This window comes from Crotalus tigris, unplaced genomic scaffold (assembly GCF_016545835.1).
Source record: "Crotalus tigris isolate CLP2741 ecotype Arizona unplaced genomic scaffold, ASM1654583v1 scf7180000020990.9691751010:1144802, whole genome shotgun sequence".
In the NCBI taxonomy this organism is placed as follows: domain Eukaryota; kingdom Metazoa; phylum Chordata; class Lepidosauria; order Squamata; family Viperidae; genus Crotalus; species Crotalus tigris.
In genome coordinates, this window is record NW_024098300.1 from 829,082 (window position 1) to 845,068 (window position 15,987).

The 15,987-nt window shown below is 45.9% G+C and overlaps 1 protein-coding gene across 4 annotated transcripts in view; it reads right to left on the reverse strand.

Moving 5' to 3' along the window:
* Positions 1–15,987, reverse strand: part of CATSPERG (cation channel sperm associated auxiliary subunit gamma) — a 34,531-nt gene that overhangs the window by 16,078 nt on the left and 2,466 nt on the right. For all 4 annotated transcript variants that reach the window (XM_039369163.1, XM_039369162.1, XM_039369160.1 and 1 more), the window contains exons 3-13: positions 14,882–14,935; positions 14,127–14,271; positions 12,755–12,887; positions 11,130–11,199; positions 9,427–9,582; positions 8,743–8,914; positions 7,320–7,457; positions 7,063–7,128; positions 4,910–5,017; positions 3,478–3,528; positions 1,091–1,220 (exon numbers count right to left, since the gene is read on the reverse strand). In XM_039369163.1, the coding sequence (XP_039225097.1) occupies positions 1,091–1,220; positions 3,478–3,528; positions 4,910–5,017; positions 7,063–7,128; positions 7,320–7,457; positions 8,743–8,914; positions 9,427–9,582; positions 11,130–11,199; positions 12,755–12,887; positions 14,127–14,271; positions 14,882–14,935 (1,223 nt within the window). The remainder of the gene's footprint in view (positions 1–1,090; positions 1,221–3,477; positions 3,529–4,909; positions 5,018–7,062; positions 7,129–7,319; positions 7,458–8,742; positions 8,915–9,426; positions 9,583–11,129; positions 11,200–12,754; positions 12,888–14,126; positions 14,272–14,881; positions 14,936–15,987) is intronic.

Genomic DNA, 15,987 nt, shown 5'->3' on the forward strand with positions numbered 1-15,987 from the left:
TAGAAATCAGGTGACTGGGAGTTCTAGTTCCAGTTCTTGTCTGGCCTCAGAAGGTAAAAGCTGGCTGGGGGACTTTAGGCCAATCACCAGGAGTCAGTGAGTTCTAGTCCCGCCTTAGGCATGAAAGCCGCCTGGGTGACTGCTGAAAGAACCGTATTGAAATGAGTCTGAGAATAGAATAGAATAGAATAGAATAGAATAGAATAGAATAGAATAGAATAGAATAGAATAGAATAGAATGTTGAGACTCTAGAAAGAGTACAGAGAAGAGCAACAAAGATGATTAGGGGACTGGAGGCTAAACATATAAGGAATGGTTGCTAGAATTGGGTATGTCTAGTTTAACGAAGAGAAGGACAAGGGGGGACATGATAGCAGTATTCCAATATCTCAGGGGCTGCCATAAAGAAGAGGGAATCAAGCTATTTTCCAAAGCACCTGAAGGCAGGACAAGAAGCAGCGGATGGAAACTGACCCAAGGAGAGAAGCAACCTAGAACTAAGGAGAAACTTCCTGACAGTGAGAACAATTAATCAGTGGAACAGCCTGCCTCCAGAAGCAGTAAATGCTCCAACACTGGAAGTTTTTAAGAAGAGACTGGACAGCCATTTGTCCGAAATGGTGTAGGGTTTCCTGCCTGAGCAGGGAGTTGGACTAGATGACCTCCAAGTCCCTTCCAACTTTACTACTATTATTATTAGAATAGAATAGAATAGAATAGAATAGAATAGAATAGAATAGAATAGAATAGAATAGAGAATAGAGAAAATAGAATAGAATAGAATAGAATAGAATAGAATAGAATAGAATAGAATAGAATAGAATAGGGAATAGAATGGAGTGGAGTGGAGTGGAGTGGAGTGGAATAGAATAGAATAGAATAGAATAGAATAGAATAGAATAGAATAGAATAGAATAGAATAGGAGTTGGAAGGGACCTTGGAGGTCTTCTAGTCCAACCCCCTGCTCAGGCAGGAAACCCTATCCCATTTCAGATAAATCTCGTCCTTCTTATATTCCTGTTTGGTTCCACTGGCTAAATGACCCCTTCTGACTCTGTGACAGTTCACCCTAGGAACGACAAGCTTACCTTTGCAAGATCACGTTCCCCCAAATATAAAAAGCCTTGCTGAAGGGGTTGTAAGCCAAGCCTCGTGCGATCAGGCGTTTTTTGGTGTACACCTCGGTGCCCAGGAGCATCACGAACCCTTTATCAGAGGCTGTTGAGGAGAAGAGAGAGCTGCCAAAAGGTTTTCCGCAGGGTTTGCAGGAAGACTACAAAAGAAAGTAAGAGCCATCCCTTCTTCCTCTCTTTGTTTGGTGTCCCCCTGTTTATCTCAGGAGCATCCCTCATTTGAAGGCTGCTCTTTCTGAACCTCAAGTCCACCTTACTGATTAAAGAGAATATTTGCAGCTCCGGGTTGAACTGGGGTGTGTGTGTGTCCTTGGTGCTCTCTGAGCTTGGTTGGTTTTTTGCAGACACTTCATGACCCAGCTAGGTAACATCATCAGTGCTAGAAGGGAGTGGAGTTTGCACAGAGGAGGATGAGAAGGAGGAGGAGGAGGAGGACTGGGGGATCCTTGGTGCTCTCTGAGCCTCTTGTTTCCTTGCAGACTTTTTTTAAAAATAAGTTTTATTGGTTTTTAAAACATAAATCACCTGACAGTTGGTTAACCGTGAGTTTGCTTGCTTTACATTTGTAAAAAAGAAAAACCGTTGACAATTGATTTCTATCATTCATAATCCACAAATTCAAACAGACGTTTCTTTTCTTTAAAATATTCGCTCTGACAGATCCCATCATCTAAATCAGTGGTTCTCAACCTTTTTAATGCCGCGACCACCAACCGGTCGTAAGTCGAGGACTACTCAACCGGTCGTAAGTCGAGGACTACTCAACTGGTGCAGCACCGTTTGCAGAATGGGACTTTGGGCGGGCTCAGCAGGGCAGAGACAGCCTGGACCATTCCTATTGGCTTTTGAAAGGCAATAGAATTAGACTCTATTCAAGAGAGTCTATTCGATTGGCTTTCAAAAGCCAATAGAATAAAAGGGAGCAGCACAGCTAAGGAAAAGGGGGAAAAAAATGGCGGACTGCGTTTCTTGGCGACTCCCATGAAATGGTCGTTCGACCCCAAATGGGGTCCCGACCCACAGGTTGAGAACCACTGATCTAAATACTTAATTTTCATTTTAATATTTTAATATTTTTCCTTTGATCAGTATCTTCCTTGATCAATGTATTTTGCTGAATCAGAGAGTTTTTCCATCTATTTTCCCCCAACCAATTATACAATTTGTTCCAGATTTCATAATATTCTGTTTCACTCTTATCCTGGAGTTCTAACATCAGCCTATGCATTTCAGCACAGGATCAAATCTTGTTTATCACCTCTTCTTCTGAGGGTGTCTCATTATCTTTCCATCTCTGTGCAAAGACTAATCTTGCTGCTGTTCGCATGTGTAGTAATAGGTGTAGGGATCCTTTATTATATCCATCCTTAGTAATACCCAACAGAAAGAGTTCTGGCTTTAACTCGATACTCTGCATTAGTATCTCTTCTAGCCACCGTTTTATCAAATGCCAAAATGTTTGTACTTTTGAGCATTCCCACCACATATGGTAGTAGGTCTCTAGCGATTCTTTGCATTTCCAACATTTCGGTGAGGTCTTTTTGTCCAAGTTTAGCTAATCTCACAGGGGGAAGGTGCCACCTATACGTTGTCTTTGTACACAGTAGCTAATGTGAGCTTCCTATTCCTTTCCCATAATTCTTGCCAGTTATCTAAATCCATACCATAACCAAAAATTTTACTCCCAATTAACATTGTGCCTTTTTCCTCGCAGACTTTTCACCACCCAACTAGGTAACATCACCAGTGGGAGTAGGGCTTGCTCTCTTTTTTACATGCTAGCGGCTTGTCCTGTCAGCGTGGTCCCTTGATAAAGCTGTTGTTTACTGTTACACATTCAGACAAACAAGCTGACAGCATGGCCGGCTGAGGAATTCTGGGAGTGGAATCAACACATCCTAATGTTGTCAAAATTGGAAAAACCTGCATTAAGCAGGGGCCAGAAATGCACCCTCTCTGTTGCAGCACCTTCACTCTGGAACAAAATTTCCTCTCCCCCCCCCCAAAAAAAGACCCAGATGGCCTCCATTTTGCTATTGTTTAGAAAAGCAGTGAAGACCTGGCTCTTCTCCCGGGGAAGAGGGAGGGAGACGCCCCTCCCTCCTTTTTCACCTGCTCTGTTATTTTTGCATCTTTTCCTTGGTTCTGTTGGAATTGGATTGTTGTGAGCGGCCCAAAGTGACTGAGAGTTGGGCGGCATAAACGTTGAATCGACGGGTGTTACGATGTTTTGTCACAGAGTCGGCCAGACGTTTGGACTGGGTTGGGCATTCGTATCCACCCACCGCATCCCTCCCAAGGACCAGGTGAGTTTCGTAAACCGCGAGCAGTATGGTTCTTACCCTTAGGTACATGGGAAGGGATGTGATACAGTGCTTGAAATTTTTTGTACTCTAGAAACGGAAGAAAGAGAAGCAAGGTCAGAGTGTGAACACAAACACGTTTCCTGACAGTGAGGACAATCAACCAATGGGACAGACGTTGCCTTCAGAAGTTGTGGGAGCTTCACCACTGGGAAGCTTCCAAGAAGAGTTTGGACTGCCATCTGTCAGAAATGGGGTAGGGTCTCCTGCTTGGGCAGGGGGGTTGGACTAGATGACCTACAAGGTCCCTTCCAACTCTGTTATTCTAATTCTATTCTATTCTATTCCGTCTTTATTCTATTCTATTCTATTCCATCTTTATTCTATTCTATTCTATTCTATTCTATTCTATTCTATTCTATTCTATTCTATTCTAATTCTATTCTATTCTATTCTGTCTTTATTCTATTCCATCTTTATTCTATTCTGTTCTGTTCTGTTCTATTCCATCTTTATTCTATTCTACTCTACTCTACTCTACTCTACTCTACTCTACTCTCTCTATTCTACTCTATTCTATTCTATTCTATTCTATTCTATAATTCTATTCTGTTCTGTTCTATTCTATTCTATTCTATTCTATTCTATTCTATTCTATTCTATTCCCCTATTCTATTCTATTCTATTTCTATATTCTGTTCTGTTCTGCTCTGGATATACATAAATAGTTTAGAGTCCCAGTTCAACAGCCAGCCATGTAGTTTTTCTCCCTAGCCTGGGGAGCTGGCAAAGATAGTATTGACCGTGCTAATATCGAACAACCTCTTTTCCCACATGTCTTGAAAGGGTTGCAACTAATCCTGCATTGTACAGGTAGTCCTTGATTTACAACAGTCTGTTTAGTGACCATCCAAAGTTGCAACAGCACTGACAAAAGTGATTTGTGATCATTTTTCACACTTTAGCTGACTGTGTTCAGCAGGTCAGCAGTTCAAATCTCACCGGCTCAAGGTTGACTCAGCCTTCTATCCTTCCGAGGTAGATAAAATGAGGACCCAGATTGTTGGGGGCAATGTAAATATATATATACATTGCTTACTGGTGTACACCGCTTAGAGAGTGCTTGCACTTAAAGCGGTATATAAGTCTCATAAATAAATAAATAAATAAACTTGCAACCGTCCCGGCCTCCCCACGGTCACATGATCCGAATTCAGACGCTTTGCAACTGACTCACATTGAGGATGGTTTGCAGCGTCCCGGGGTCAGGTAAGCCCCTTTTGTAACCTTGCGACAAGCCAAGTCACAACCGGGTTACTAATTTAGGAACCGCAGGGATTCTCTTAACCAGAAAGGTCGTAAAATGGGGGCAAAGCTCACTTAACGAATGTCTCGCTTGGCGACAGGGAGGGTGGCCTCCATTATGACCCTACATCGAGGAGTAGGCGTAAAAGGAGTCGAGCATTATTACCTCTGTCGTATGAAACGACGAAGGATGCATTGGTTGACTTCCGCATCACCAGCAAATGGAACTTGTTCTCATGTGTCAGAGAGGCCCATAAGATGGAGCAGGCAGCTCCTGCAGAAAAGAACAGAGAGGTCAACATTGGGAGAAATGCGTGGAAGTGTGTAAGGCCACACCTGGAATACGTCATCCAGTTTTGGATGTAAAAAAACACCATGTGAAAAAGAGGTTGAGATGTCTAGAAAGAGCGCAGAGAAGAGCCACAAAGATGATCAGGGGACTGGAGGCTAAAACATATAAGGAACGGTTGCTGGAATTGGGTATGTCTAGTTCAGTGATTCTCAACCTTTCTAATGCCGCGACCCCATAATACAGTTCCCATGTTGTGGTGACCCCCAACCACTTATATATCACCGGGTGCCAGGGGCGTGGCCAAAGAAAAGGGGGAAAAATGGCAGACAGCCTTATTTGGCGACCCCTGTGAAATGGTCGTTCGACCCCAAATGGGGTCCTGACCCACAGGTTGAGAACCACTGGTCTAGTTTAATGAAGAGAAGGACGAGGGGGGGACAGGATAGCAGCGTTCCTGTATCTCAGGGGCTGCCCCAAAGAAGAGGGAGTCAAGCTCTTCTCCAAAGCCCCTGAAGGCAGGACAAGAAGCAACAGGTGGAAACTCATCAAGGAGAGAAGCAACCTGGAACTAAGGAGAAATTTCCTGACAGTGAGAACAATTAACCAGTAGAACAACCTGCCTCCAGAAGTTGTGAATGCTCCATCACTGGAAGTTTTGAATGGACAGCCTTTTGTCTGAAATGGTGTAGGGTTTCCTGCCTGAGCAGGGGGTTGGACTAGAAGACCTCCAAGGTCCATTCCAACTTTATTATTATTTATTATTATTGTTGTTGTTGTTGTTGTTGTTCTTGTTGTTATGTTAGCACTACAGAAACCTTTAGTATTTCTTTTATGAAAAGTTAATGGCAGAAGAACCCAACTATCAGCCAATGTAGGATCCATTGCTCAGATCTTAAGAGTGAGGAATATGCTGACCAGTTCAACGGGGCAAGTAGTGTCTTCGTATGGGTGGGTCCAGAGTATCGGAATCAGCTCTGTGGCATGTGTGGCAACTTCAACGGTGATGCTTCTGATGATAAAGTTTTACCCTCTGGAGACAAAGCTCTGAATGATGCACCCTTTGGAAAAGCTTGGATATTAAACACCAGCTGTGCACGGTAGGATGACCCCTTTTTCTCCCCCATCTGAAAAGCTAGAGCACCCTGGAGTCACCACCACCATCATCATCATCACCACCACCACCACCACTACTGCTATTACTATAAATGAACCCATCCCAAAGTCTTGCCACCTCTTCCCAAAATCTCCACAGCAGCTGAAGCCCACAGAAACTAGCCGGAGGGAGGGGAAGGCCACTTTTTAAACATAGAAAAGGACTTTGTTATTGTTATATTATGTTATTAATTGCGAAGTCGTGTCCGACCCATCACGACCCCATGGACAATGTTCCTCCAGGTCTTCCTGTCCTCTACCATCTTCTGGAGTCCATTTAAGTTCACACCTACTGCTTCAGTGACTCCATCCAGCCATCTCATTCTCTGTCGTCCCGTTCTTCTATTGCCCTCAATCTTTCCCAGCATTAGGCCCTTCTCCAGTGAGTCCTTCCTTCTCATTAGGTGGCCAAAGTATTTGAGTTTCAACTTCAGGATCTGGCCTTCTAAAGAGCAGACGGGGTTGATCTCTTCTAGGACTGACCGGTTTGAATGCCTTGCAGTCCAAGGGACTCGCAGGAGTCTTCTCCAGCACCATAGTTCAAAGGCCTCAATTCTTTGGCGCTCAGCCTTTCTTATGGTCCAACTTTCACAGCCATACATTGCAACTGGGAAAACCATGGCCTGGACTATACGCACTTTTGTTGGCAGGGTGATGTCTCTGCTTTTTAGTATGCTGTCTAGATTTGCCATACCTTTCCTCCCCAGGAGCAAGCGTCTTTTAATTTCTTGGCTGCAGTCCCCATCTGAGGTGATCTTGGAGCCCAGAAAAATAAAATCTGTCACTACCTCCATTTCTTCCCCATCTATTTGCCAGGAATTGAGAGGGCCGGATGCCATGATTTTGGTTTTCTTAATGTTGAGAAAAGAACTTACTGAACATTAAAAAGCAGATGCTCCTTCTCTGTTGCCTTAGGGAGGCACTTGCCTTCACAACTCCATCTGAAACAAAAGCAAAAACAGGAGGAACAAAACAGTTCTTCCTTCCTTGGGCCTCTACGTGCTGTTCTGCTGTTCGTGGTCTCATGCCTGGCAAAATGCTGCCATGTTATCTTACAAGGGGGAAGGTCTGTGTCTCTCAGGCAGGGCCCTGTCCACTGGAGACGGAGCCCGCACAAAGTCTAACACGCTACCTTTGCAAGTGATAAGGAAGAATTCCCCATCCTGAGCGCCGCCGCCCAGGGCGATCACGTATTCGCTGTTATTGTAAGGGAAAAAGACGGGAACGAGCTTCTTCACGCAGACGTTGTTCAAGATGCGTGTCCACAGTTCTGAAGGAGCAGCAGAGTGAGACAGAGCAGGTGTTAATAGCACTTTACCAGACCTTGGTAAGGCCACACCTGCAATCCTGCATCCAGTTTTGGTCGCCATGTTCTAAAAAAAAGTGTAGAGACTCCAGAAAGAATGCAGAGAAGTGCAACAAAGGTGGTCAGGGGTCTGGAGGATAAAACATATAAGGAACGGTCGCTGGAGTTGGTTATGTCTAGTTTAATGAAGAGAAGGACGAAGGGGGACATGATAGCAGTCTTCCAGTATCTCAGGGGCTGCCCCAAAGAAGAGGGAGTCAAGCTATTTTCCAAGGCGCCTGAAGGCAGGACAAGAAGCAACGGATGGAAATTAATCAAGGAGAGAAGCAACCTAGAACTAAGGAGAAGTTTCCTGACAGTGAGAACAATAAATCAGTGGAACAACCTGCCTCCAGAAATTGTAAATGCTCCAATGTTTTTAAGAAGAGATTGGACTACTACTGGACTATTGCTATCATGTCACCGTTCCTACTTTTCTTGAGATTAGCCAAACCCAAGTCCTGCAGCCGTTCTTCGTATGTTTTAGTCTCCAGGCCTTTGATCGTCTTAGTTGCTCTTCTCTGATTTTTTCCCCCCAAGGTCTTAACATCTTTTTAGTAAGAGGTAAGTAATAGCAATAGAGATTTAGATTTATACAGTGCTTTACAGCCCTCTCTAAGCAGTTTACATAGTGGGCATCTTGCCTCCAACAATCTGGGTTCCCATTTGACCGACCTCGGAAAGATGGAAGGCTGAGTCAACCTTGAGCCGGATCGAACTCCTGACGGTGAGCATAGTCAGCTTGCAATACTGAATTCTAACCACCGTGCCACCACGGGTCTTGAACCCCCCCCCCCAGGATTCAAGTGGACTTTACTCCAATTATGGGGAAATCACACTTTCACATGTAATTACAGATCACTCAGTCCCTAGGACAGTGTTTCCCAAACTTGACAATTTTAAGGCATGTGGACTTCAGCTCCCAGAATTCCACAGCCAGCGTTGCTGGCTGTGGAATTCTAGGAGTTGAAGTCCACATGCCTTAAAATTGTCAAGTTTGGGAAACACTGCCCTAGGAGGATCTTAATAATGCGTGGAGTAAAGCAGGAACGCGAGGGATCAAGTGGGTTGAATGGACTCTCTGGCAGAAAGCTGTTGATTTTTTTTTTTTTTTTTTTTACTGATTATAGACCTTCCTTGTAAGACCACGCTGGCAGAAACTCCTGGAAGATCGCGGTGGGCGGGGGGTGGTGGTGTTAAGCTGACCTACCAGATCCTTTGGTTTCTAGGTGTAAAATTGGATAATGCCCTGTAAAGTAATAGACCAGCTGATTTTGTCGGATGAAAAGAGTGCTTTCGGTAGCGATGGTATCTACAATGGAAGAGGAGAACATTCCCTGCGGGCATAAGACGGAGCCGATCCAGCAGCTGTCGATGCCCACCTGCAGCAGAGCAGGAGACAAAAGGCGAAGAGCCCGGTGTGCTGGGTGGAGACGGGCCATCCCTCGGTCTGCTCCTCCCCCACGGCGGCAGGCAGTCCTCGGCTTACGGCCACAACTGAGCCCAAGGTCTCCGTCCGTAAGCGAGAGAGTGGTCAAGCGAGCTTTGCCCTCACTTTACGACCTTTCTCGCCACCGTCGCTAAGTGGATCACTGCCGTTGTTCAGTTTGTCACAGGGCCTGGCTTCCCCTCTGACTTTGCTGGTCAAAGAGGGATCGCCTGATTCCCCGGGACGCTGCGGCCGTCCCAAACGGGAGTCGGTCGCCAGTGGTCTGAATTTTGATCCCGTGACCGTGGGGAAGGCTGCAACGGTCATTGCAACGTGTGAGAAACGGTCGTCGGTTGCTTTTTTTTTTCCTCCCCGAGGGATGTTGTAACAATGGAATGGTCACTAAGTGACCTGTTGTAAGCTGAGGACTGCCTGTAGTGATCTCTTTTTTCCCTCCCTCTTTACCTCTATTACGTGAAATGTATCAAAGCTCGTATCTGAAATGATGACGACTTTCTTCTCCGGGATCCCTCCCAGGATCAGCACGGGGGCTTGCTGGTGGGTGGCCCACAAAGGGCGCGACGGGTCCTTCAGCCCAAAGATTTTCTTCAGGCTGTACAACTGTACTCAACCAGAGAGGGAGACAAAAGAAACGGTCAGCGCTTGCCCATCAACAGAAGGTTGAATTCCACGATGTGAAGCCAGAGGTGTTTAGGGACTGGAGCCTAAAACCTATCAAGAACAGTCGCTGGAATTGGGTACCTCTTCAAACCTGGCCCTTTTATGACTTGTGGACTGAGGGATCCTGGGAGTTGAAGTCCACGAGTCATAAAAGGGCCAGGTTTGAAGACCCGCGGTCTAGTTTAATGAAAAGCAGGACCAGGGGTGACGGGATGGCAGTCTTCCGGTATTTGAGGGACTGCCACTAAGAAGAGGAGGGGGTCAACCTAACTCTCCAAAGCCCCTGAAAGCAGGAGAAGAAGAAGCAATGGATGGGGACTAATCCAGGAGAGAAGCAACCCGGAAGTAAGGAGAAACTTCCCGACAGTGAGAACAATTCGTCAGTGGAACGACTTGCCTCCAGAAATGGCGGGTGCTTCCTCACTGGAAGTTTTTGAAGAGACTGGACAGCTACTTGTCTGAAATGGTATTGGGCTTCCTGCCTGAGCAGGGGGTTGGACTGGAAGGCCTCCAAGGTCCCTTCCAGCTCTGTTAAGCCACAGATTCTAGTTGGATCACAGCACTCTTGGCCCTAAGCGAAGCTCAACTGCACCTATTTCCAACTGGGGTCAATTTTCTATGTGTGAGGAGATGGGAAGAGTTGGGTCAGTTTGGTTTGGTGGTGGTTAAGAAGCTGGGTTAGAAAACAGGAGACTGGGAGTTCTAGTCCTCTAGTCCAGTGGTTCTCAACCTTTTTAATGCCGCGACCCCCAACCGGTCGTAAGTCGAGGACTACTCAACTGGTGCAGCACCGTTTGCAGAATGGGGCTTTTGGCGGGCTGAGCAGGGCAGAGACAGCCTGGACAATTCCGATTGGCTTTGGAAAGCCAATAGAATGAGACTCTATTCAAGAGAGTCTATTCTATTGGCTTTCAAAAGCCAATAGAATAAAAGGGAGTAGCACAGCTAAGGAAAAGGGGGAAAAAAATGGCGGACTGCGTTGTTTGGCAACCCCCGTGAAACGGTCGTTCGACCCCAAATGGGGTCCCGACCCACAGGTGGAGAACCACTGCTCTAGTCCTTCTTAAAGGGATGGCTGGATCGATGGGAGATTCGCAATCATCCAGGTCATAGTTATCCCAAAGATATCTTCAAAGAAAAACAGGGAAGTCCAGTTGCCTCATAAAAAAGCATCTTGGGGATGGCTAGATGCACGACTGAAAGCAACTGCAGCAGCAACCTTTGTCCAGGGCAGGGGTCTTCAAACTCGGCCCTTTTATGACTCATGGACTTCAACTCTCAGAATTCCCGAGCCAGCCATGCTGGCTCGGGAATTCTGGGAGTTAAAGTCCATGAGTCATAAAAGGGCCGAGTTTGAGGACCCCTGGTCCAGGGAGAAGCAAAAGAGGCATTTGACCCGTCGAATGCAAGCCTGCTTATGAAGACCCCTGGCTCTTTCCAAGCTTCCTATGTCTACATTTGCAAACCCAAGACCCACAGCAAGTCACCTTTTTTCCAATCCTGAATCTTTCCGATCTCTCGGAAGGTTCCATGTATCCATTTATGTTAATGTAGAACCTAGGAAGAAGAGGATAAGAGGAAGCGTCTGCATAGGAATATTGCCTTGACTACGTGTATGAATAACTTGTCTGCCAGATCAAATTAGACTGCTGTTGAAGGAAAAGTCTTCATCGGGGTTCAGTCCAAGCCGGGAATAAACAACATGGCGACTGCTTTAGAAAGAAGGTTGCAGTTTATTGACGAGGAGAGCCAGACAGGAAGATGGCTCTGGAAGAAAAGAGTGAGCACATGTAGGGAGTGGGTTTTTGTACCCTCTGGAGCCTTTTGTTTGGAGTTGTTCCTGTGGCATGAACTTTGACCTGAGTCTGAGTGTGCCCTTTGGCATCTGTGGGGTTAATCCTATTATGTCCTGTCTTAAGAATTTGGGTGGGGTGTGTAGACTTTAGGAGACTTTGTCTTCTTAATCTTCTAGCTTCAACCTTCCTGAATTATTTACATCTGTATTTCTACAGAGCTGGCTTCTGCTTCAGGGAGGGAGACTTGGGGCTATTAAGAAAACTGGGCATGCTTTTCTGCCTCTTTAAGATCCTTGGAGAGTTAGGGTAGTTTATAGAGAGGTGCCGCTTGGGCATTTCCCCTATGCTGCGTTCATGTGTTTGAGAGGGATGAGAGGGGAGGAAGGTGCAGGGAAGAAGTAGGATGGTAAGAGGAGAAGGGGAGGGGAGAGTAGGAGGGGAGGAGAGAAAGAGGAGGGAAGTAGGGAAGGTAATAGAGAGGGTGGACACGGCCTGGAGGGAATGGGCAGGCGGTACCAATGGTTAGGAATTTATTTTATCTTGTGAATTGAATTGCATTTTGTACGAATAAATGGAAAATTTAAAAAAAAATTATTAAAAAAAAAAAGATCCTTGGAGGAAATATATTTTTCTTCCCTTTTTAATATTTCCTTCTCTGGGGGGGGCTGACTTCCCACACTGTGATATGGCAGTTGGGTCCAAGAGAGCTGCAACAAAGGAGGGAGGGGGATAAATGGGGGAGAAGGGAATCGAGCAATTTAGAATAAAATGGTCTTACGACCACAGCGGGAGACCTTCCGGAAAGGGAGGACTCGGAAGGTTTGGTTCCAACAAAGTGGTTTGAGAGGCAATTTGATCTAGTGGTTCAAGCAACCGGGCTAGAAAGCGGACGACCGTGAGATTCTAGTCCTGCTTTAGCTATGGAAAGCCAGCTGGGTGACTTCCGCCAGGAGACGTGAGTTCTAGTCCCGCCTTAGGCCTGAAAGCAGTCGGGCGAGTTTGGGCTAATCACTAGGAGAGGTGAGTTCCAGTCCTGTTTTGGCCACGAAAACCAGCTGGGTGACCTTGGGCCAGTCGCTTTCTCTCAGCCCAACTCACCACACAGGGTTGTTGTTGTTGTTGTGGGTCAAACAGGAAGAGGGAGGTGTGTTGGGATTTGTTCACTGCTTTGAGTTATTTGTAAAAAAAAAAGATAATAAATGTGGGATAAAAACAAACAAACAAACAAATAAATGGCGTGTAGAACGAATTCCTTTGCTAGAAGCTTTTAGCAACAGGGATGGCTAGAAAGACCATTATCCCCAGCCTCTGCTTACCTCCTGTTGAGTATAGGGAGCCCAAAGCCGTTAGTCCTCACCAGAACACGGGTCACAACACTACCGTTCAGGAACGGCATTGGAGCGAACCAAAACATCTTGCAAACTTCCTCACTATCACAATAGTCTGAATCTGGAGAGACAGAGGGTAGCACGTCACACAGCCTGGGCTGCTTCCTGAAACACTTATGTGAGCAGAAATCTGCTCTGTATTACGAGGCACGATTTTTACATTCTTTTCAGAAGGATGTTCTACATGTAGCCCTCGACTGACAAGCAGTTCATTCAGTGACCACTGAAGCTTACAACGGCACTGAGAAACGTGACTTATGACCGTTCCTCGCAGTGATGACTTCTGCAGCATCCCCATAGGGTCCTGTGATCAAAATTCAGATATTTGGCAACGGCTTTACGTTTATTGCAGGGATCCCCTTTTGTGACCTTCTCACAAGCCAAGTCAATGGGAAGTCAGAGTCTCTTAACAACCTGGTTACTAACGTATCGACTGCAGCGATTCACTTAACAACTGTGCCAAGAAAGGCCGTAAAAGGGGGCAACGCTCACTTAAGAAATGTCTGCCTTAACAATGGAGGTTTTTGTTAAGTTGTCAGTAAGTGGGCAGACTGATTGCCACAGGCTTGTGGCAGACAAGTGACCCACCAAGTGAAGTCACCCTTGTCTTTAATTCTGGCTGATGCAGGTAGTCCTTGATTTACAGCCATTCGTTTGGTGACCGAAGTTACAAGAGTAAGTGAAAAACAAAAGGCTGCCCACCGATCCTTGCACTCACAATGACAGCATCTCCACAGTCCTGCGATCAAAACTGGGGAGCTTGGGAACCAGCCTCTATTTATGACAGTTGCAGTTTGCCTTGGGGGAGGAGTTAGGTGATACCCATTTGTGACAACCCCCCCCAACTACTTCTGACAAGCTAAATCAATGGAGGAAGCTGGTTTTGCTTAATGACTGCATGATTCATTTAATAACTGCAGCGATACGCTGAACAACTCTGGCAAAACAGGTCCTACAATTGGGCGTGACTCGCTTAAGGACCATCTTGCTTAGCAACGGAGATCAAAGGCGCAAGTTAAAAAGAAATCTGGGTTTATACCCCGACATGCTAATCCCAAACGGAACATCCCACTTTGAGGGGGGGGGGTGAGCCGTGCCACCTCTCCCAAATGTCAGCAGCTAATTCACTTTGAGCACGGGCCATCGGAACTGGGAAAGGAAGATTTTAAGGGGTCAAACCGGATCAAAGGTGCCCTGTTTTTCGAAGACCACGAAGGACACCTGGTATGTGGGCAGGAGGGAAGACCCTTTTCGCTTCTCCAGCCTCGCCGGGCCGAAACGCTCCCTGCACCAAACCCACCGTTCATCCGGTGTGGGGCGGTCATCATTTCGATCCGTAAACGTTCCTGTTTCTGGCGCACGGGGTTGACGGGTTCTTCAAAGGAGACCCTCACGATGGGTCTCAGTCCACTGTAGTGGCCCACCCGGATGGCCATCTGTTGGGTCTGGAAGGAGAAGGGCAAGCAATTCTTTTTTTCTTTGTTTGTTTGTTTGTTTTTATTGCTGTAAGCCTAGCCCCCCTCCCCGTGGCGAGGTGGTGGGTAAATAATACCTTGAAGAAATAATAATAATTCTAAGCAAATGAACTCGGAGGACTGGGTGGTGCTGGCTTCCTACAGCACCGGCAGGCCCACTCCAGACGTTGGCCCCCCTACCCTTCTCCAATTACTGAAGGGGGGGGCATTCAATAGCAACAGTAGAAGCAATAGCAATTGCATTTAGACTTATATACCACCCCACAGCTCCGGGGCCTATATGCAATGTAGACGTACTCTCTGGGCGGTTTACAACGTAGAAGCCTCATTTCTATATTGCCCCCAACAATCTGGGTCCTCAGAAGGATGGAAGGCTGAGTCAACTTTCAGCTGGTATGAAGAGACTGGACGGCCACTCGTCTCAAATTGCATAGGGCCTCCTGCTTGAGCAGGGGGCTGGACTAGAAGACCTCCAAGGTCCCTTCCAGCTCTATTCTGACGGACTAAAGCAGGGCCCTGCCAAACCTAATTCCTCTCTGTCAAGGAACCCTGACCCATTACGGGCACGTTTCATCCTTACCCGATAGATGCAAAATAGAGTTACTTTCAGGAAGTATGGAAATCCATAGTAACGCTTTAAAAAAAGAAATAAGAGTCATTTTCAGAAGTCTTTATAGGATATCAGACACAGCACTGTTTTTTTCGTAAGACTCGTGAGAGCTGTTATCATCTAGATCTCCCGTGAGTAATTCACCAAATTTCCTGACTGTCAGAACAATTAACCAATGGAACAACCTACCTCCAGAAGCTCTGAACGCTCCAACACTGGAAGTTTTTAAGAAGAGACCGGACAGCCATTTGTCTGAAATGGGATAGGGTTTCCTGCCTGAGCAGGGGGTTGGACTAGATGACCTGTAAGGTCCCTTCCAACTACATCATCATCATCATCATCATTATGTTACTATTATTATTTCGCATTTCTGAATTGCCCATCTATCTCAGTTTGATAGATAGCTAGATAACTAGATTATAGATAGATGGATAGATAGATAGATAGATAGATAGATAGATAGATAGATAGATAGATAGACAGACAGATAGATAGATGATAGATAGATGATAGATAGATGATAGATAGATAGATAGATAGAGAGACAGACAGAGAGATTTATTTATTTATTTATGAGACTTATATACCGCTTTAAGTGCAAGCACTCTCTAAGCAGTGTACACCAGTAAGCAATGTATATATATATATTTACATTGCCCCCAACAATCTGGGTCCTCATTTTACCTACCTCAGAAGGATGGAAGGCTGAGTCAACCTTGAGCCGGTGAGATTTGAACCGCTGACCTGCTGAACACAGTCAGCTAAAGTGGCCTGCAGTACTGCACTCTAACTGCTGTGCCACCTCGGCTCGAAGATTTGGATAGATACAGAGAGAGAGATGAAAGAGATGAATGAGTGATGGATGGATATATACGTAAATGATGGATAGATGATGAGAGGATGGATGAATAAATAGGTATGTAAAAGATGGATGGATGGATGGATGGACGGACGGACAGGCACAGATAGACAGATAAAATCAGGCGCAAGTCACTTAACAATTGCTTAGCAGTAGTAACCCTAACTCTAACAATCGCCTTGCTTAGCAGTAGATATCCGTCCCCACTGTGGTTACA